General features: G+C 46.2%; 1 protein-coding gene across 12 annotated transcripts in view; it reads left to right on the forward strand.

Annotated features, from left to right (window-relative positions):
* The window catches only part of LOC123996554 (ephrin type-B receptor 3-like), a 103825-nt gene that overhangs the window by 69777 nt on the left and 11771 nt on the right, over positions 1–22277 (forward strand). For 2 of the 12 annotated variants that reach the window (XM_046299990.1, XM_046300005.1), the window contains exons 6-14: positions 4661–4785; positions 5310–5472; positions 7098–7206; positions 7528–7569; positions 9065–9117; positions 10295–10513; positions 12217–12464; positions 19512–19727; positions 21480–21629. In XM_046299990.1, coding sequence (XP_046155946.1) covers positions 4661–4785; positions 5310–5472; positions 7098–7206; positions 7528–7569; positions 9065–9117; positions 10295–10513; positions 12217–12464; positions 19512–19727; positions 21480–21629 — 1325 coding nt within the window. The remainder of the gene's footprint in view (positions 1–4660; positions 4786–5309; positions 5473–7097; positions 7207–7527; positions 7570–9064; positions 9118–10294; positions 10514–12216; positions 12465–19511; positions 19728–21479; positions 21630–22277) is intronic. The other 10 variants (XM_046300051.1, XM_046300076.1, XM_046300014.1 and 7 more) reach the window with 7 other exon arrangements.

A 22277-nucleotide genomic window follows, 5' to 3' on the forward strand; every position in this document is an offset into this window, starting at 1 on the left:
TTCACAGGATAAAAACAAATAAAAAAAAAACTATGAAAATAAAAGCTGGAATAGTTAGTACACAAAAAACATGATAAAAGGAAAAATGAATAGTATTTTTCAGCAGCAATGCAGGTAGAAGTAGATGTTTGTTATGATAGCTACAGTCCCTCTGTATGTACAGGGCCTTGCAAATGTTTTCACTCCCCTTGGCATTTTTTCCTATTTTGTTTCATTACAATTTAAATTGATTTTTATTTGGATTTCATGTAATGGACATAATACAAAATAGTCGAAAATGAAAAAAATTACTTATAATAAATAAAAACCTGAAAAGTGATGCGTTTATATGTACCCTTTGCTGTGAAACCCCTAAATAAGATCTGGTGTCACCAATTACCTTCAGAAGTCACATAATTAGTTAAATAAAGTCCTCCTGTGTGCACATGATCTGTCACATGATCTCAGTGTATATACTCCTGTTCTGAAAGGCCCCAGAGACTGGGACGGAGGTTCACCTTCCAGCAGGACAATGACCCTAAGCACTGCTAAAGCAACAATTAAGTGGTTTAAGGGGAAACATTTACATATCTTGGAATGGCCTAGTCAAAGCCCAGACCTCAATCCAATTGAGAATCTGTGATAATGACTTAAAGTTTGCTGTACACCAGCGGAACCCATTACATCCAACTTGAAGGAGCTGGAGCAGTTTATAGAGACATACCCCAAGAGACTTGCAGCTGTAATTGCTGCAAAATGTGGCTCTACAAAGTATTGACTTTGGGGGGGTTAATAGTTATGCATGCTCAAGTTTTTTTTGTCTTATTTCTTGTTTGTTTTACAATAAAACATTTAGCTTCTTCAAAGTGGTCATCGTGTTGTGTAAATCAATAGATTCAAACCCCCCAAAAATCCATTTTAATTCCAGGTTGTAAGGCAACAAAATAGATAAAATGCCAAGGGGGGTGAAAACTTTCGCAAAGCCACTGTAAGTATGGGTTACATACAGTATGTATTTTAAGTGAGGTATAAGAAGAAACACAATTACATGAGCTTTTACCAAAGGACATTTCCAAAGCACTTGGACACCTCCACGAATAACAACAGTGAGGCAGTGTTTCGTGTATGACTAGGCATTCAACCTGCGGTGTTCTGCCCGCTAGGATCAACCCACTGTTAACCCATGGCATCTTCAGTAACTACCTAGCTAACCCATTTGGTTCCTTGGATGTTGTGGGATCAACCCACTGTTAACTAGTTTCTCACTAGTTTCACATTGATTGTGGGGAATGAAGTCAAGTATTTTCTGACTGGTAAAACATCATGGTTTTTTTAACATTCTGAGAATAGAAGTGAAAATTTCACCTCTTCTGGGAATGTTTATTTTTATGTTGCAGGGAAGTTCTGAGAATGTTTAACTCTGGTTCCAGGGAGGTTCTGAGAACGTTTTACTATGGTTCCAAGGAGGTTCTGAGAACATTTTACTCTGGTTCCAGGGAGGTTCTGAGAACGTTATGCTCTGGTTCAAGGGAGGTTCTGAAAAACGATTAGTCGATCGTTTTTAGTCGATTCAAACAGACACAATTTCAAAGGAAATAAGCACTCATTAAGATCAGGCGTGGCCAATTAATGGGCACGGCCAAAACACCTGAACACACTTACCAAGATAGAGAAAAGAGAGTTTTTCTGATGATGGAAATGATATGTATTTAAATAACATTCTTAGACATTCTCTGAACATTAGAAAAGTTTTCTTGTGGTGTTTATGGAAAGCTTCTTAACATTCTGAAAACGGAATGTACGTTCTTAAATAATTCTCGAAACAATTTGAGAACATGACTTTAAATAGAACCACGAGGAAACCTGTAGGAAACATAGTACTGAAATTCCCACAGAAGAACAATGTTTCTAGACGTTCTTTGAACATATGGTTCTAAGAATGTTTTGTGCTTGCTGGGTAGGCCACCAGAGCAATCTGCACCACCGAGACCCATACAGTTTTGTCTATGCATCTGAGAAGATGCAGGCTGGGCAAACCTCTTTTGGGGATAGATGATGAGTTAACTTGCCTTGCTCTGTAGTGGACGTTCTTATACAGTTTTGAGTTTGGCCTGTGTCTGTTGCTTTAGGAACAGAGATATATGTTGGATTTTCCCTGGTTTAGGCCGATAACTAGGGTCTGATGGGTAGCTGGGGTTTGTGTGTAAGTTTGTGTGTAGACTTTGCCCTGGTGTAGTCTGATAGATAGGGTCTGATGGTGAGCTGGTTTTTGCCCATGGGTCTTTACGTAAAGTATTTCCTACAGACAGGCTCAGAGAGACCGAAATATACTTCTCCATGTTCCTCTTATCCCTTCAGTTTCTCCTCAAAGCCTAAGGAAAGGAATGGGAATGACCCACTGTTTGTGCCTGGGGGTCCTCCACCGTTTGTGCCTGGGGGTCCTACACTCTTGTCCTACACCGTGCACCCCCCCCCCCCGGAGGAGTGCAGGTCAGGGGGAGGAGAAGGGGGGCAGATATCTACCAGTGTGGGGGGGCCCAACCCGCTATGGTTACAGGTTAGTGTGGGGGGCCCAACCCACCATGGTTACAGGTTAGTGTGGGGGGCCCAGCCCACCATGGTTACAGGTTAGTGTGGGGCTCAGCCCACCATGGTTACAGGTTAGTGTGGGGGGCCCAGCCCACCATGGTTACAAGTTAGTGTGGGGATCAGCCCACCATGGTTAGAGGTTAGTGTGGGGGGCCCAGCCCACCATGGTTACAGGTTAGTGTGGGGGGCCCAGCCCACCATGGTTACAGGTTAGTGTGGGGCTCAGCCCACCATGGTTACAGGTTAGTGTGGGGCCCAGCCAACCATGGTTACAGGTTAGTGTGGGGGGCCCAGTCTACCATGGTTACAGATTAGTGTGGGGGGCCCAGCCCACCATGGTTACAGGTTAGTTTGTGGGGCCCAGCCCACCATGGTTACAAGTTAGTGTGCGGCTCAGCCCACCATGGTTACAGGTTAGTGTGTGGGGCTCAGCCCACCATGGTTACAGGTTAGTGTGGGGCTCAGCCCACCATGGTTACCAATTACTCCCCAGTGTCTTGGCCAGGAGGAGGCCCCCAGGCCCCTTAATCCTCAGGCTAGAGTGACCGGGGAATCTGCACAGGGAGTATTGTCTGTGGGGAGAGGTTGGAGTTTTTCAGGGAGTGATGGGTGGCTGGTGGTAGGCTACTACGTGGGGATGGGGTTTTGGGCTTGGGAAGAAAGAGGGGGAGAAAGAGAGAAGGGGGGAATGAGAGAGAGGGGGAGAGGGAGGAGAGAGCGAGGGGGGGGGGGGTCTGTGGTGGTGGGGGTGACAAAGACAAGAGGAATAAAGGAGCTCTACGTGAAAGGATCAAAGTACCGAACTAAGGGATTAGAAACCTTTCAACAAAAAGTATTGGTGGGAAAGAGGGAGAAACAGAGTGTGTGTGTGTTGGGGGGTGCAATGATACAGGAAGGAATGGAAGGAAGAGGTGGATACCCAGAGGAGAAGAGGTGGATACCAGGAGGAGAAGAGGTGGATACCCAGAGGAGATGAGGTGGATACCCAGAGGAGAAGACGTGGATACCCAGAGGAGAAGAGGTGGATACCCAGAGGAGATGAGGTGAATACTCAGAGGAGATGAGGTGGAGACCCAGAAGAGAAGAGGTGGATACCCAGAGGAGATGAGGTGAATACCCAGAGGAGATGAGGTGGATACCCGGAGGAGAAGAGATGGATACCCAGAAGAGAAGAGGTGGATACCCAGAGGAGAAGAGGTGGATACCCAGAGGAGAAGAGGTGGATACCAGGAGGAGAAGAGGTGGATACCAGGAGGAGAAGAGGTGGATACCCAGAGGAGAAGAGGTGGATACCAGGAGGAGAAGAGGTGGATACCAGGAGGGAAGAGAGATGGATACCAGGAGGAGAAGAGGTGAATACCCAGAGGAGAAAAGGTGGATACCCAGAGGAGAAGAGGTGGATACCAGGAGGAGAAGAGGTGGATACCAGGAGGAGAAGAGATGGATACCCAGAGGAGAAGAGGTGAATACCCGGAGGAGAAGACGTGGATACCCAGAGGAGAAGAGGTGGATACCCAGAGGAGAAGAGGTGGATACCAGGAGGAGAAGAGGTGGATACCCAGAGGAGAAGAGGTGAATACCCGGAGGAGAAGACGTGGATACCCAGAGGAGAAGAGGTGGATACCCAGAGGAGATGAGGTGAATACTCAGAGGAGATGAGGTGGAGACCCAGAAGAGAAGAGGTGGATACCCAGAGGAGATGAGGTGAATACCCAGAGGAGATGAGGTGGATACCCAGAGGAGAAGAGGTGGATACCCAGAGGAGAAGAGGTGGATACCAGGAGGAGAAGAGGTGGATACCCGGAGGAGAAGATGTGGATACCCAGAGGAGAAGAGGTGGATACCAGGAGGAGAAGAGGTGGATACCCGGAGGAGAAGAGGTGGATACCAGGAGGAGAAGAGGTGGATACCCAGAGGAGAAGAGGTGGATACCCAGAGGAGAAGATGTGGATACCAGGAGGAGAAGAGGTGGATACCAGGTGGAGAAGAGGTGGATACCAGGAGGAGAAGAGGTGGATACCAGGAGGAGAAGAGGTGGATACTAGCAGTGAATTAACATCCATTTTGTCTTCCCTGTGCCCCGCTCTCACAGCTCCATCTGCAGTACCTACAGTTCACCTGATGGGGGCCACAGCTAGCACCATGAGTCTTTCCTGGCTGCCCCCTGAAAAACCCAACGGGATCATTCTGGATTATGAGATTAAGTACCATGAGAAGGTAAGCAACAACACAAGTCAACACTTCTTATTTCCACATCCTATTTCACAAGTCTTATTAAGTAATATCACTCTATTCACCTCAACAACAACCGTTCTGACAAAAGCCTTAATCGTGTCCTTCTATCTTTCTGTCTTTCCTTCCTTCGTTCCCCTCCCAATATCCTCCTAATTTCTCTCTGTTCACCCCCCCAACCTCCTTTTATATAGTTGTAATGTTTCTGACTACTTCCATAACCTACACAATGGGGAGAGTGTGTCCATGTGGATTGGCCTACCTGAGGAGAGAACAAAGTGTCTCAGTGTATCTCTGTTTGTTGTCCTGTTGTAGTCGATGATTGAAAGCTCTCTCATGCCTCGTGCTGCCGTTCTCCGTCTGTTCGGGAATATTTGTTGGACGTGGCATGCGCCTCACAGTGGGGTGTGGGGGAAGGCGATGAATACGGGTGATAATGATGAATGAGGGGATGTAGTTTGTTTTCTGATGCATTTCTAAACCGTTCCGTGTGTGTTTGGTTTTGGCAGGACCAGGGAGAAGCTATTGCCCACACCATGACCGCCCAAAGGAGTTCTGCCCGCATCGAGGGGCTGAAGGCCGGCACGCCATACGTGGTCCAGGTCCGGGCCCGCACGGTGGCCGGGTACGGTCGCTACAGTAGCCCCGCCGACTTCAGCACCAACCTGCAAAGTATGTTTGAGTTAACTTTATTGATCCCCAGAGGGGACATTGGGGTTTGTCACCAGCATTGGATACAGTTTTGTTACGTTACAGCTTTTTCTAAAATTGATTAAATTAACTTTTTCCCTCATCAATCTACACACAGTACCCCAAAGTGACATCACAATACCCCATAATGACATCCCAGTACCCCATAATGACATCACAATACCCCAAAGTGACAATGCAAAAACAAGTTTTTAGAATGTTTGCAAGTGTATATAAAAAAAATATTTATACAGTGGGGCAAAAAAGTATTTAGTCAGCCACCAATTGTGCAAGTTCTCCCACTGAAAAAGATGAGAGAGGCCTGTAATTTTCATCATAGGTACACTTCAACTATGACAGACAAAATTAGAAAAAAAATCCAGAAAATCACATTGTAGGATTTTTTATGAATTTATTTGCATGGTTTATAGGGGTAAGGGTAGGAATGCTTTCTAGGGGTAAGTGTAGGAATGGTTTCTAGTAGCAAGGGTAGGAATGGTAGTGGTATGAATGGTTTCTAGGAGTAAGGGTAGGAATGGTTTCCAGGGGTAAGTGTAGGCATGGTTTCTAGGGGTAAGTGTAGGCATGGTTTCTAGGGGTAAGTGTAGGAATGGTTTATAGGGGTAAGTGTAGGAATGGTTTCTAGGAGTAAGTGTAGGCATGGGTTCTAGGGGTAAGTGTAGGAATGGTTTCCAGGGGTAAGTGTAGGCATGGGTTCTAGGGGTAAGTGTAGGAATGGTTTCTAGGGGTAAGTGTAGGAATGGTTTCTAGGGGTAAGTGTAGGAATGGTTTCTAGGGGTAAGTGTAGGAATGGTTTCTAGGGGTAAGTGTAGGCATGGTTTCTAGGGGTAAGTGTGGGAATGGTTTCTAGGGGTAAGTGTAGGAATGGTTTCTAGGGGTAAGTGTGGGAATGGTTTCTAGGGGTAAGGGTAGGAATGGTTTCTAGGGGTAAGGGTAGGAATGCCTTCTAGGGGTAAGTGTAGGAATGGTTTCTAGGGGTAAGGGTAGGAATGGTAAGGGTAGGCATGGTTTCTAGGGGTAAGTGTAGGCATGGTTTCTAGGGGTAAGTGTAGGAATGGTTTCCAGGGGTAAGTGTAGGCATGGGTTCTAGGGGTAAGTGTAGGAATGGTTTCCAGGGGTAAGTGTAGGCATGGGTTCTAGGGGTAAGTGTAGGAATGGTTTCTAGGGGTAAGTGTAGGAATGGTTTCTAGGGGTAAGTGTAGGAATGGTTTCTAGGGGTAAGTGTAGGAATGGTTTCTAGGGGTAAGTGTAGGCATGGTTTCTAGGGGTAAGTGTGGGAATGGTTTCTAGGGGTAAGTGTAGGAATGGTTTCTAGGGGTAAGTGTGGGAATGGTTTCTAGGGGTAAGGGTAGGAATGGTTTCTAGGGGTAAGGGTAGGAATGCCTTATAGGGGTAAGTGTAGGAATGGTTTCTAGGGGTAAGGGTAGGAATGGTAAGGGTAGGCATGGTTTCTAGGGGTAAGTGTAGGCATGGTTTCTAGGGGTAAGTGTAGGAATGGTAACGGTAGGATTGGTTTCTAGGAGTAAGGGTAGATTATTTGGGTAACGCTCTCGTGTTCACCTGACCTCTAATCTCTCGACCCCTAGGTGACCCAGAGAAGTCTCTTCAGGAGCAGCTGCCCCTCATCGTGGGTTCTGCCACTGCCGGTCTCGTCTTCATCATAGCTGTCGTTGTCATCGCCATCGTCTGCCTCAGGTGAGAATAAGTCGATAATACCTAGTGAACACTTTGTCGTTGAGACAACATTGGAAAAAGTTTCTACATCTGTCTTTCATTTTCATTTCTAGGATTTACCTCCATTGATAAAAATGATCCACAGCATTTCACCAAGCTCATGCAATATTACACAATGTGGTCATTTCTTCCGTTTGTGTTTCAACACTAGCGTACTTTTAATTTAGAAAATTGCATATTTCTCGCAATTCCTGGTGTATTTCATTTACAGATTGAAAAATCCCCCACAAAAAAAAAGGGAAATGTCAACTTTTGAATGTGTTTACATCCTGAAACCCACAGAAGACCCACAGGGACGCTCGGGACAGGCGTGCCACCTATGAGGTTTGTGAGTAGGAGATTAGCTCTATCTAGTGAAAAGTCCCAAACAGATTTGCCTCCCAGAAACCTTGCAAGGCTAGCCCTGCCCAATGGACACAGCATGAGCTGCAGCTGCTAGGAAAGGATTGGCCTGCCTTCACGCGCTCGGACGCCGGCTGACCCCACTGAATCCTTTTGAGTCCTATTCACTTGTAGGAACTTCAACATCCACTCAGATCCTGTAAAAGCATAGCTCGGCCTCACTGCGGCCATTCAACTCTACGTAGCACTACTCATCTTTTACTGGGAGTCTGCATGTTGGTGAAGTGTGCGAGTTTGACACCCTTCCATTTTGGTGACTGGTACTTACCCACCTCTTTGCTGCCGTGGTGGAATGGTTTGGTGTGAGCAGGCTGGTCTGAAGAGCAGGGCCCTCATCACGCTGAACAAACTCCTTCCTACTCTCCTCCCTCATCCCTCTCCTCTCCTCCTCTCTCTCTGTGTCTTAGCTTAGCACGCTAGTGTCTCTGTGTCTTAGCTTAGCTCGCTAGTGTCTGTCTCTGTGCCTTAGCTTAGCTCGCTAGTGTCTGTCTCTGTGTCTTAGCTTAGCACGCTAGTGTCTCTTTATGTGTCTTAGCTTAGCACGCTAGTGTCTGTCTCTGTGTCTTAGCTTAGCACGCTAGTGTCTCTGTGTCTTAGCTTAGCACGCTAGTGTCTGTCTCTGTGTCTTAGCTTATCTCATTAGTGTGTCTCTGTCTTAATTTAGCTCGCTAGCGACTCTCTCTCTCTCTCTGTCTTAGTTTAACTTGCAAGCTTCTACCACGAGAGAAGGGAAAAAAGTAGAATGTTGGAAAAAAAGCAAAACTCAGAGCCTCCTCGGCATATTCCGGAACCACATTTGAATTGGAAATGAGATGCAAATCACCGTCGGGTATTATTGCCCCGGTTACTGGTTAGACAACAAAGGAACTACATTAACATGGATTTTCAACGTCCCCAACCCTCCCCCCATTAATGGACTGATACTGAAGAAAGAAGAGAAAGCAGAGGATGAGTTAAGGAAAAGAGGGGGGGGGTAGTCTGAACCAGTATGTGGGAAGATGTGTTTAACTGGGTGTTGTGGGAAACAGCTGAGGCTGCCATTGGGAGAGACTTTGTCCTTTACTTCTCGTGTTGGGCCATTATGTTTTCTCTCAACTTTCATTTCATACATACAAAACAGAGTCCTACGTTTTCTACTCAATATATTGTCTTCTTCTGTAGTTTTACTCAAAATTCTGTATTTTAGCCTCAAATATAAAGCTAAGTGAGCTTTATCCTAGTGAGAAATACAGTGTAATTCTCTATTTCTCCAGACACAACTACACTGAAATATATTTTAACTGACACAGCTATACTGAAATCTATATTACCTGACACAGCTATACTGACATCCTTTCCACACTCTCCTGTTCCATTAAGTATTGCTGTGTTGCGGCACATGACTGATTTTGTGTTTTTACTCTGGTTTGCCCCACAGGAAGCAGAGGAATGGCTCTGAGTCAGAGTACACAGAGAAACTTCAGCAGTACAGTAAGTCTCTACTGCCTATCCTGTCCTACATTATAAGCGATCCCAAGATCCACATTCTAACAGACACAGTCTGAGCTTGACTTTGTCCCTACATTCAACAGTATATATTCACACACTGCGTGTCAACAGCCGGTGATGTCACAAGCATCCCATTTACAAATAATATGTCCACAGCCAGTGATGTCATAACTGGCTTTACAATAACAGGCACAGATTACACTGAATTATAGAATTGGTAGTGGCTGTGGAGCTCATTGACAGTGTGCCTCGACTGCTAAATCTTCTGTTAATCCAATCCGTACAGTGCACTAGGAAAGTATTCAGACCCCTTGACTTTTTTGATTTTGTTACAGCCTTATTCTAAAATGGATTAAATAAAACATTTTCCTCATCAATCTACACACAATACCCCATAATGACAAAGTGAAAACAGGTAAAAAAAAACATATATATATTTTTTAAACAGAATTACCTTATTTACATTGGTATTCAGACCGTTTGCTATGAGATTCAAAATTGAGCTCAGGTGCTTCCTGTTTCCATTGGTCATCCTTGGGATGTTTCTACAACTTGATTGGAGTCCACCTATGGTAAATTAAATTGATTGGAAATGATTTGGAAAGCCACACACATGTCTATATAAGGTCCCACAGTTGACTGTGCATGTCAGAGCAAAAACCAAGCCATGAGGTCAAAGGAATTATCCATAGAGCTCAGAGACAGGATTGTGTCGAGGCACAGATCTGGGGAAGGGTACAGCATGTTGAAGCACGGTGGTGGCAGCAGCATCATGCTGTGGGGATGTTTTTCAGCGGCAGGGACTGGGAGACTAGTCAGGATTGAGGGAAAGATGATCCCGGACTTGAACTAGATCGAACATCTCTAGAGAGACCAAGCTTGTAGCGTCATACCCAAGAAGAATCGAGGCTGTAATCGCTGCCAAAGGTGCTTCAACAAAATACTGAGTTAAGGGTTTGAATACTAACGTAAATGTGATATTTCTGTTTTTTGATGAGGCAAAACCTTTTTTTAAATACACTTTAGAATAAGGCTGTAATGTAACAAAATGTGAAAAAAAGTAAAGGGGTCTGAACACTTTCCAAATGCCCAGGACATATTGTTTTCAATGGTATCTACTGCTTGACGGCCGTGATTCATGTGATTATTCCCGCTATTGAATCCCCTATAGTCACGCCGGGAATGAAGGTCTATATCGACCCCTTCACCTACGAGGACCCCAACGAGGCCGTCCGAGAGTTTGCGAAGGAGATCGACATCTCCTGCGTGAAGATCGAGGAGGTCATCGGCGCAGGTAACCAACCAAAGCTCCTGAGCTACAGGGGGAAGACTGCTAGTCACCTCCAGGCCATACCGTTAGAGGACTTCACGCCAAGCGGTACTTTCACTCAATTCATCATCCCAACCCCTGCCTCACCTCGCACCCCCCCAGCACTAGCCTCAGCCCCCCCTAATCTAAAATCTGCACTTACGCCCTTGCAAAAATATGTCCCCCCACCTCTAATTCGCTTCACTCACAACCGTGGCCCCCCCAGGTTGGCACCTAAGTGCCTGTTTGATTGCTAGCTACTTTCCACACTTTTTGTCCTTTTTAACCTTTTTTATTTTTATTTATTTTTATCTTTAACCTTTAAGAACTGCCCATTCCTGATCCTGGAGAGGTGCTCTGTAGTAGGAAGTTATTTTGTTCCTTCAAGTGTCATTAATTCAGTCACTTCCATTGGTTAGTTCTTCTACTTGAATGTAACTGACTTAATCATCATCTAGGAGGGTTGATTGGCTGGTCAAGCAGCTAGAACAGCAGCCCTCCAGGTTCAGGATTGGTCATCTCAGAACACTCCCCCCCCCCCCCCCCCCAAGTTTCTCAAGGGTCAATGTTAAACGGGGCCACTCTAAAGACCCTTTGACCCTTGACCTCCATATGTGGTCGTCCTTCTTGTTTCCCTTTAGAGTACCCTTGCTCCTTCCCTCCACCCTTTTTGATGCACTAGTTAGTAATCTTGAAATCATAAATTATTGGATATCTTGAAATATTTAGTAATATTTTTTGCAAAAAAAGCTGTAGGATTGTATCTGAGCCGAATGAAGACTTGTGATGATGGGAAGTTGGATTTGAGGTTTACGTCACCTGCAGCTGAGCCCCCTCCACTCCTACTACTACTACTACTACTACTACTACTACCACTACTACTACTACTACTACAAGGGCTTAAAACCTACTGCTGCTTCTTGAACCCGTCGCTTCCCAGCCTTCGCCTTAAGTGACGAACCCCAACCCCTGTCTCCCCTCCCCTTTACCCTCCCTCCCTCCCACCAATCATCCGTCCCTCCCTCCCTCCCTCCCTCCCTCCCTCCCTCCCTCCCTCCCTCCCTCCCTCCCTCCCTCCCTCCCTCCCTCCCTCCCTCCCTCCCTCCCTCCCTCCCTCCCCCTCACTTCCCTTGTTTCTCTTGCTCTCACACACTCTCGCACCTGGTTGGCGTATTAGGCCCGAGACGCAAAACCTCCACAACCGCCAAGCTTCTCTCTCCTCCTGTCTCTTCTTCTGACCCCGCCCCCGATCCCTCAGAAGCCTAATCTACCCCACCACCCCCACCCCCACCTATACCTCTACCCTCCCATGTCTACCTCTACCCCCACCTATACCTTTACCCTCCAACCTCTACCTCTACCCTTCTACCTCTACCTCTACCCTCCCACCTATACCTCTACCCTCCTACCTCTACCCTCCCACCTATACCTCTACCCTTCCACCTCTACCTCTACCCTCCTACCTCTACCTCTACCCTCCCACCTATACCTCTACCCTCCTACCTCTACCCTCCCACCTCTACTTCTACCCTCCCCCTCCTCTCGCTTTCCCCCTTTTCTCTACTGCTCCTAGCCACCGTTCACCCCGAGCCCCCCCCCCCCCCCCCACCCACTCTCTATCTCCCGCTTCCCTTCCCTGGCTCCTTGTTTCTAACCAGTAAACTGTCCCTCTCCCCCACTCTCCTCCACTCTCCTCCACTCTTCCCATCCTTCCTCTCTTCCCCCTCCATATCTCTCTCTCTTTCGCTGTCTCCCATTCCTCACTCTCACAGGAGAGTTTGGGGAGGTGTGTCGTGGGCGTCTGAAGCTGCCCGGACGACGGGAGATCATTGTGGCAATCAAGACACTCAAGGTGGGCTACACCGACAGGCAGAGGCGGGACTTCCTGAGCGAAGCGAGCATCATGGGACAGTTTGACCACCCGAACATAATCCGGTTGGAGGGCGTGGTCACCAAGAGTCGACCAGTCATGATCGTCACAGAGTTTATGGAGAACGGAGCACTGGACTCTTTCTTAAGGGTAAGAGAGCATGTGGAATACACACACACACACACACACACACACACACACACACACACACACACACACACACACACACACACACACACACACACACACACACACACACACACACACACACACACATACACACACATACACACACACACACACACACACACACACACACACACACACACACACACACACACACACACACACACACACACACACACACACACACACACACACACACACACACACACATACACACACATTAAAAATCTGCGCTCTGTAAAACTGCCCAGAGAATTGAATGCTCTTGAACGCACTTCATAAATGTCTATTTGTAATCGTCACATCATCTGCACCACTACCCAGCAAAAGCACAAGAGCATATCTCCCCGATCTTCTCTATTAATGTCCTCGTATTCCACACCCTCTCCATCTCTTTGGGAAAAGGCCCTAACCCTCATCTGTTGCCAATATCAGACAAAACGCGCCGCTCCTCTCGCTATCTCTGACATTTACAGAGGATACACTCAGCTTATGAATCACTGCCTCTCCCTTAAATTAAATACTGGTTGACAATGAGGAGGAGACCGAGAGAGATGGAGAGAGAGAGAGAGAGAGAGAGAGAGAGAGAGAGAGAGAGAGAGAGAGAGAGAGAGAGAGAGAGAGAGAGAGAGAGAGAGAGAGAGAGAGAGAGAGAGAGAGAGAGAGAGAGAGAGAGAGAGAGAGAGAGAGAGAGAGAGAGAGAGAGAGAGAGAGAGAGAGAGAGATTTTATTACATTTTTTATTTATCAGGATCCACATTAGTGGATGCCAATGGGGACAGCTAGTCTTACTGGGGTCTGATACCATGGAGACAGCTAGTCTTACTGGGGTCCAAAAAATAATGAAAAGACATTACAGACATAATACTTTACAATTTACATAAATTTAAACACTACATGTTAATGTTTTTAAAACGTTTCTATCAGTTCCACGTACCAGTGCAGTGTGGAAGTTGCAACCATTTGGAATTTCCAACACAATAATGTTTCTCATGAAAACAAGAAGTGATGCAGTGTCAGCCTTTCCTCAAATCTTAGCCAAGAGAGCCTGGCATGCATAGTATTAGTATCAGCCCTCTGATTACAATGAAGAGCAAGACATGCCGCTCTGTTCTGGGACCTTATCTAGGTCTTTCCTTGCAGCACTTGACCACATGACTGGACAATAATCAAGATAAGACAACACTAGAGCCTGAAGGACTTGCTTTGTGGAGTGTGGTGTCAAAAAAGCAGAGCATCTCTTTATTACGGATAGGCCCCTCCCCATCTCTATATTACAGACAGACCTCTCCCCATCTCTTTATTACAGACAGACCTCTCCCCATCTCTTTATTACAGACAGACCTCTCCCCATCTCTTTATTACAGACAGACCTCTCCCCATCTCTATATTACAGACAGACCTCTCCCCATCTCTTTATTACAGACAGACCTCTCCCCATCTCTATATTACAGACAGACCTCTTCCCGTCTTTACAAACATTAAATCTATATGTTTTGACCATGACAGTTTACAATCTAAGGTAACACCAAGTAATTTAGTCTCCTCAACTTGTTCAACAGCCACCCCATTCATTACCAGGTGCGGATTAGATCCAGGATCGATTTATACCAAAAACAACTCTTAGTTTTAGAAATGTTCAGGACCAATGTAGTACTGGACTCCCACCCAAAACAGACCGCAACTGTTTATTAAAGGTTTCAGTGACTTAGTTAGTTGTGGTTGCTGATGCGTATATGGTTGAATCATCAACACACATGGACACACATGCTTTGTTTAATGCCAGTGGCAGGTCATTGGTAAAAATGCAAAAGATTAGAGGGCCTAGAGAGGTGCCCTGCGGTACACCACACTTTACATGTTTGACATTAGAGAGGCTTCCATTAAACCTCTTGAGTTCTATTAGATGGATAGCTCTGAATCCACAATAAGGCAGAAGTTGAAAAGCCATTACGCATACATTTTCTCAACAACAGGTTATGGTCAATAATATCAAAGGCTCCACTGAAATCTGACAGTACAGCTCCCACAATCATCTTATTATCAATTTATTTCAACCAATCGTCAGTCATTTGTATCAGTGCAGTACATGTTGAGTGATCTTCTCTTTAAGCTTGCTGCAAGTCTGTTGATAACTTGTTTACAGAGAAATAGCATTGTAGTCGGTGAAAAACATTTTTTCAGAACAGTTTGGTAAGAGCTGGCAACAAGTTGATAGGTCTGCTGTTAAAACCAGTAAAGGCCACTTTATCACTCATGGGTAGTGGAATTACTTTGGCTTCCCTCCAAGGCCTGAGGACAAAGACTTTCCTCTAGACTCAGATTAAAGATATGACAGATAGGAGTGGCTATAGAGTCAGCTACCATCCTCAGTAGGAGTGGCTATAGAGTCAGTAGGAGTGGCTATAGAGTCAGTAGGAGTGGCTATAGAGTCAGTAGGAGTGGCTATAGAGTCAGTAGGAGTGGCTATAGAGTCAGTAGGAGTGGCTATAGAGTCAGTAGGAGTGGCTATAGAGTCAGCTACCATCCTCAGTAGGAGTGGCTATAGAGTCAGCTACCATCCTCAGTAGGAGTGGCTATAGAGTCAGTAGGAGTGGCTATAGAGTCAGTAGGAGTGGCTATAGAGTCAGTAGGAATGGCTATAGAGTCAGTAGGAGTGGCTATAGAGTCAGTAGGAGTGGCTATAGAGTCAGCTACCATCCTCAGTAGGAGTGGCTATAGAGTCAGCTACCATCCTCAGTAGGAGTGGCTATAGAGTCAGCGACCATCCTCAGTAGGAGTGGCTATAGAGTCAGTAGGAGTGGCTATAGAGTCAGTAGGAGTGGCTATAGAGTCAGTAGGAGTGGCTATAGAGTCAGTAGGAGTGGCTATAGAGTCAGCTACCATCCTCAGTAGGAGTGGCTATAGAGTCAGCTACCATCCTTAGTAGGAGTGGCTATAGAGTCAGCTACCATCCTCAGTAGGAGTGGCTATAGAGTCAGTAGGAGTGGCTATAGAGTCAATAGGAGTGGCTATAGAGTCAGTAGGAGTGGCTATAGAGTCAGTAGGAGTGGCTATAGAGTCAGTAGGAGTGGCTATAGAGTCAGCTACCATCCTCAGTAGGAGTGGCTATAGAGTCAGTATGAGTGGCTATAGAGTCAGTAGGAGTGGCTATAGAGTCAGTAGGAGTGGCTATAGAGTCAGTAGGAGTGGCTATAGAGTCAGTAGGAGTGGCTATAGAGTCAGTAGGAGCTCTGGATAAGAGCGTCTGCTAAATGACTTAAATGTTAAATGTAATGTTAAATGAGTGGCTATAGAGTCAGTAGGAGTGGCTATAGAGTCAGTAGGAGTGGCTATAGAGTCAGTAGGAGTGGCTATAGAGTCAGTAGGAGTGGCTATAGAGTCAGTAGGAGTGGCTATAGAGTCAGTAGGAGTGGCTATAGAGTCAGTAGGAGTGGCTATAGAGTCAGCTACCATCCTTAGTAGCTTTCCATCTGTTGTCAATCCCAGGAGGTTTGTCTTTATTGAACGATAACAATACTTTTACCACCTTGCCCACGCTATCTTTACAAAATTCTGACCTGCAATGCTTTTCTTTCATTATTCATGTTTTTAATGCATGAGTATGATGGCTCATTGTTCGTTGTTGGCATTTCCTGTCTAAGTTAGCCCACTTTGCCAATGAAGTTATCAATAAATTAATTGGCAACATCAAAGTCATTTTGTGATGAATAAGCCATCTGATTCGGTGAAAGATGGAGTAGAATTGGTCTTTTTTCCCATCATTCTTTATATCATTGATCTTGGCTTCATAATACAGGTTCTTCTTCTTCTTGTTGAGTTTAGTCACATCATTTCTCAATGTGCAGTAAGTCAGCCAGTCAGATGTGCAGCCAGACTTACTAGCCACTCCTTTAACCCCATCTCTGTAAACCACACAGTTATTCAATTCCACATCAATCCACAGAGCCTTTAACAGTTCCAACAGTCAGTTTCTTGACTAACATGATTATCAATAATTGGAAGAATCTCTTTCATAAATTAATCAATTGCAACGTCCTTATTAATCCACATTATATCAACATATATTTTTTAAAGATCATATAAGAGTCACAGCAAAATCTTTTGTATGGTCACTTATACACTATTTTAGGACCAGCTGTTGGAAATTTCCTGGATATAGTCACTATATTGTGATCACTGCATCCAATGGGTACGGATACAGCTTTAGAACAAAGGTCTACGGTATTATTAAAACTGTGATCGATACATGTGGATGATCTTGTTTCTGTAGCGTTTGGAAACACCCTGGTGTACAGTAGATTGATTAATAACCCGAACCAGATTACAGGCACTGGTTACAGTGAGAAGCTTCCTCTTGAGTGGACAGCTTGATGAAAACTAGTCAATATTCAGCCCCCCCCCCCAAAAAAGTAGACCTATCACATACACTATCAAACACATATTATTTAGATACTGTTAGCACTTGGAGGCCTATGACAACACCCCAAAAGAAAAGGTTTTAGACGTGCCAAGTGAACCTGCAACCACAACACTTGACATACATTATTCTCTGAATATATACAGCAACACCTCCCCCCACAAGCATTCCTGCCTCTTCTATTGATGTTATATCCTTGTATTGCTACTGCCGAATCATCAAATTAATTATCTAAGTGAGTCTCAGAACTGGCTAATATATGAATGTTATCTGATGTTAGCAAGTTATTGATTTCACGAACCTTATGTCTAAGGCTACATATATTAATAAGGGCTATTTCCTGTTTTCCTTGTCCGAGATCGACATAATAAAAACAAAGCAAGAGAAAAAAATATACATAAAAATATATACATTCAGGAGTCCATTAATTAGTTGGTGTGTGTAAGTGTGTTTGTGCTGTGGGGTTGAAGCTACGAACCCTTGGCTCTTTCAACCCTTCCAGGCTTTTGGGAGGAAGGGGGGACAATGAGCCTGTCCTAGCGGATGTAAGCAATGTCCCTATGCGCTCTGGCAACATTTATAGCAGGAATAAGTTCTTTCCTCTTCTGGCGCTCAGCTTCAGGAAAGTCCTCGTTGAGGAAGATATACGTTTCTCTCAAGTCCTTGGTTCTTTCCAGAACAGCTGCCTTGTCCTTGAACCTCAGGAAATTGAAAACTATCGGCCTGGACCTGTCACCTGGGCTGGTGGTGGGTTTTCCAGTTCTGTGGACGCGATCCACCTCATTCTTCCTGTGGTCCATCTTCAGTGTCTCCAAGACAATTGCCCTCACTTTGTCCTCAGACTCCATCCCGGTCTCATGTGGAGATTATGTAATTCCGTACACAACCATGTTGTTCCTCCTTGATCGTCCCTGGAGATAATCCAATTTCTCCGTCATTGTTATTACGGATCCACATTCATAGCTGATATCCTCTCTCAATGACCTTCAGATTGCTGTCGGGGTGGCAGGGTAGCCTAGTGGTTAGAGTGTAGAGGTGGCACGGTAGCCTAGTGGTTAGAGTGTAGAGGTGGCAGGGTAGCCTAGTGGTTAGAGTGTAGAGGTGGCAGGGTAGCCTAGTGGTTAGAGTGTAGAGGTGGCAGGGTAGCCTAGTGGTTAGAGTGTAGAGGTGGCAGGGTAGCCTAGTGGTTAGAGTGTAGAGGTGGCAGGGTAGCCTAGTGGTTAGAGTGTAGAGGTGGCAGGGTAGCCTAGTGGTTAGAGTGTAGAGGTGGCAGGGTAGCCTAGTGGTTAGAGTGTAGAGGTGGCAGGGTAGCCTAGTGGTTAGAGTGTAGAGGCGGCAGGGTAGCCTAGTGGTTAGAGTGTAGAGGCGGCAGGGTAGCCTAGTGGTTAGAGTGTTGGACTAGTAACTGAAAGGTTGCAAGTTCGAATCTCTTAGCTGACAAGGTACACATCTGTTGTTCTCCCCCTGAGGCTGTCATTGAAAATAAGAATTTGTTCTAAAGTGACTTGCCGAGTAAAATAAAGGTTTAAATTTTTTTTTTTATCTTGCCGTTCTCCTGTTTGAACTCATCGAGCTGACCCTGGGAGAAGAGCAAACTGTTCTTCAGGTCCTGGACCTTTCAGGTCGTCCATTATTTTATTGGTCTTTCTGTAGCTCAGTTGGTAGAGCATGGCGCTTGTAACGCCAGGGTAGTGGGTTCGATCCCCGGGACCACCCATACGTAGAATGTATGCACACATGACTGTAAGTCGCTTTGGATAAAAGCGTCTGCTAAATGGCATATAATATTATTAGTTGACTCCAACAGCATTTGGACTCAACACTTGAAGCTATTTAATTGTTCGGGAAACAACTGCTTGTAGAATTATTTTTGTTTGTTTAAAAGAACCTTCACCTGTGATAGATACCACTATTCTCAACGGTACTCCCGCCAGCTTTGGTCTTTGTCATGGTAACAACACAGGTTACGCTGTTATTCCTCTCAGTTCCAGACAGGAAACTTAAAAAAGATGAAAAACAACAACAACAAACAGCAGGGATCAACAACCACATCCGCGATCTCAGACACAGTGACTAACCGTGTCACGGGCTGCGTTCACGCCCTCAAGAAGGCCCAGATAGCTTGGTAGGCAGCTAACTAGCAGCTAACTAGCAGCAAGGCTAGTTGCAATGCTAAACAGCTGCTCAGACCTGACCTTGGTCAGAAGAATCACTGGAAAGATAGTAAAGGAAAGTTAAAGGGGGATACCTAGTCAGTTGTACAATTGAATGTCTTCAACTGAAATGTGTCTTCCGCATTTAACCCAACCCTTCTGAATCAGTAGCGGTCCCAGCAACTGATGCCAACCCGTCACAGGATCTAAACTCAAAAGATAACTAGCTATTAACCAACAACTTTTCAATAGACTTTAAAAAATGTAAAAAAACAAACAAACCAAGTACTTTCTCATTACGTGTGCAACAGGCAGTAAATGTGTGTTTGTGTATATATATGTGAGAAGAATATGAGCATGTTAAATAATGATTGAATCTAGTATATATGTTTTTAATATGATATACTGACCTTTTTATCTCTATCTCTGAATCTGCCAGCTCAATGACGGGCAGTTCACAGTGATCCAGCTGGTGGGCATGTTGCGTGGCATCGCCGCGGGCATGAAGTATCTTTCTGATATGAACTACGTTCACCGGGACCTGGCAGCTCGCAACATTCTGGTCAACAGCAACCTGGTGTGTAAGGTGTCCGACTTCGGCCTGTCGCGATTCCTTGAGGACGACGCCACGGACCCAACCTATACCAGTTCACTGGTGAGTGTCTAGGACACTAAGGGAGTCTGCTGAGTGTCTAGGACAGTGAGGGAGTCTGCTGAGTGTCTAGGACAGTGAGGGGGTCTTTGGGAGTGTCTAGGACACTAAGGGAGTCTGCTAAGTGTCTAGGACAGTGAGGGGATCTTTGGGAGTGTCTAGGACACTAAGGGAGTCTGCTAAGTGTCTAGGATAGTGAGGGAGTCTGCTGAGTGTCTAGGACACTAAGGGAGTCTGCTGAGTGTCTAGGACAGTGAGGGAGTCTGCTGAGTGTCTAGGACACTAAGGGAGTCTGCTGAGTGTCTAGGACAGTGAGGGAGTCTGCTGAGTGTCTAGGACACTAAGGGAGTCTGCTAAGTGTCTAGGACAGTGAGGGAGTCTGCTGAGTGTCTAGGACACTAAGGGAGTCTGCTGAGTGTCTAGGACACTGAGGGAGTCTGCTGAGTGTCTAAGGGAGTCTGAGTGTCTAGGACAGTGAGGGAGTCTGCTGAGTGTCTAGGACACTAAGGGAGTCTGCTGAGTGTCTAGGACACTAAGGACAGTGAGGGGTCTTCTGGCTGAGTGTCTAGGACACTAAGGGAGTCTGCTGAGTGTCTAGGACAGTGAGACAGGAGTCTGCTGAGTGTCTAGGACACTAAGGGAGTCTGCTGAGTGTCTAGGACACAGTGAGGACAGGAGTCTGCTGAGTGTCTAGGACACTAAGGGAGTCTGCTGAGTGTCTAGGACACTAAGGAGTCTGCTGAGTGTCTGAGAGGGTCTGCTGAGTGTGAGGGAGTCTGTGAGTGTCTAGGACACACTGAGTGTCTAGGACACTAAGGGAGTCTGCTAAGTGTCTAGGACAGTGAGGGAGTCTGCTGAGTGTAGGACACTGCTGAGTGTCTAGGACACTAAGGGAGTCTGCTGAGTGTCTAGGACAAGGACACTAGTCTGCTGAGTGTCGAGGACAGTGAGAGGAGTCTGCTGAGTGTCTAGGACACTAAGGGAGTCTGCTGAGTGTCTAGGACAGTGAGGGAGTCTGCTGAGTGTCTAGGACTGAGTGTCTAGGACACTAAGGGAGTCTGCTAAGTGTCTAGGACAGTGGGGAGTCTGCTGAGTGTCTAAGGGAGTCTGCTAAGTGTCTAGGACACTAAGGGAGTCTGCTAAGTGTCTAGGACAGTGAGGGAGTCTGCTGAGTGTCTAGGACACTGAGGGAGTCTGCTGAGTGTCTAGGACACTGAGGGAGTCTGCTAAGTGTCTAGGACAGTGAGGGAGTCTGCTGAGTGTCTAGGACACTGAGGGAGTCTGCTGAGTGTCTAGGACACTGGGAGTCTGTCTAGGACACTAAGGGAGTCTGCTAAGTGTCTAGGACAATGAGGGAGTCTGCTGAGTGTCTGGGAGGACAGTCTGTGAGGACACTGGAGTCTGCTGAGTGTCTAGGACACTGAGGGAGTCTGCTAAGTGTCTAGGACACTGAGGGAGTCTGCTGAGTGTCTAGGACACTGAGGGAGTCTGGTGAGTGTCTAGGACACTGAGGGAGTCTGCTGAGTGTCTAGGACAGTGAGGGGGTCTGGTGAGTGTCGAGGACAGTGAGGGAGTCTGGTGAGTGTCTAGGACTGAGGGAGTCTTTTGGAGTGTGTATTGGCATCTATGTCAAGTCTTGAATGAGTGGTAATAAATTGTGTGTGTGTGTGTGACTCTGTGTGTGTGTATGTGTGTGTGTGTGTGTGACTCCATCCCCAGTATTTCACGCTCACCTACTCATTCGCATATCCACAGGGAGGCAAGATTCCGATTCGCTGGACGGCTCCCGAGGCCATTGCCTACAGGAAGTTCACCTCGGCCAGTGACGTGTGGAGCTATGGCATCGTCATGTGGGAAGTGATGTCGTACGGAGAGCGGCCATATTGGGACATGAGCAACCAGGATGTGAGTGAAACTACTTTACTTCACGTTCCCACGATCCCAAAAAACACTGTAACAATCTCTGAATCCCCCATTCTCTGTTCTTGTCCTTTCATCATCCATTGTCTTTCTTCCATCTCTCCTGCCCCCCCTTCCCCCTCCAACCATTCCTCCATCTCTCCTGCCCCCTCCCTCCCCCTCCAACCGTTCCTCCATCTGTCCTGTCCCCTTCCCCCTCCCATCTTTCCTCCAATTCTCCTGCCTCCTTCCCCCTCGCTCCCCCTAACATATTTCCTCCATCTCTCCTGCCCCTTTCTCATGCTCTCTCTTATCTTCCCCCTCTCTTTCTCCCCCTTCCCCCTTCCCTTCCATCTTTCCTCCATCTCTCCTGCCCCCTTCTCATGCTCTCTCTTATCTTCCCCCTCCCCCTTCCCCCTTCCCTTCCATCTTTCCTCTGCTTTTCCTACCTCTTATCTTCTCTTTCTCTTTCCTACCTTACGTTGTTCCCTTCTTGACTATAATCCCATCTCTCTTTCTCTTCCTACCTCATATCCCTTCTCTTTCTCTTCCTACCTCCTCTCCCTTCTCTTTCTCTTCCTACCTCCTCTCCCTTCTCTTTCTCTTCCTACCTCATATCCCTTCTCTTTCTTTTCCTACCTCATATCCCTTCTC

Source organism: Oncorhynchus gorbuscha, linkage group LG02 (assembly GCF_021184085.1).
Source record: "Oncorhynchus gorbuscha isolate QuinsamMale2020 ecotype Even-year linkage group LG02, OgorEven_v1.0, whole genome shotgun sequence".
Classification (NCBI taxonomy): Eukaryota; Metazoa; Chordata; class Actinopteri; order Salmoniformes; family Salmonidae; genus Oncorhynchus; species Oncorhynchus gorbuscha.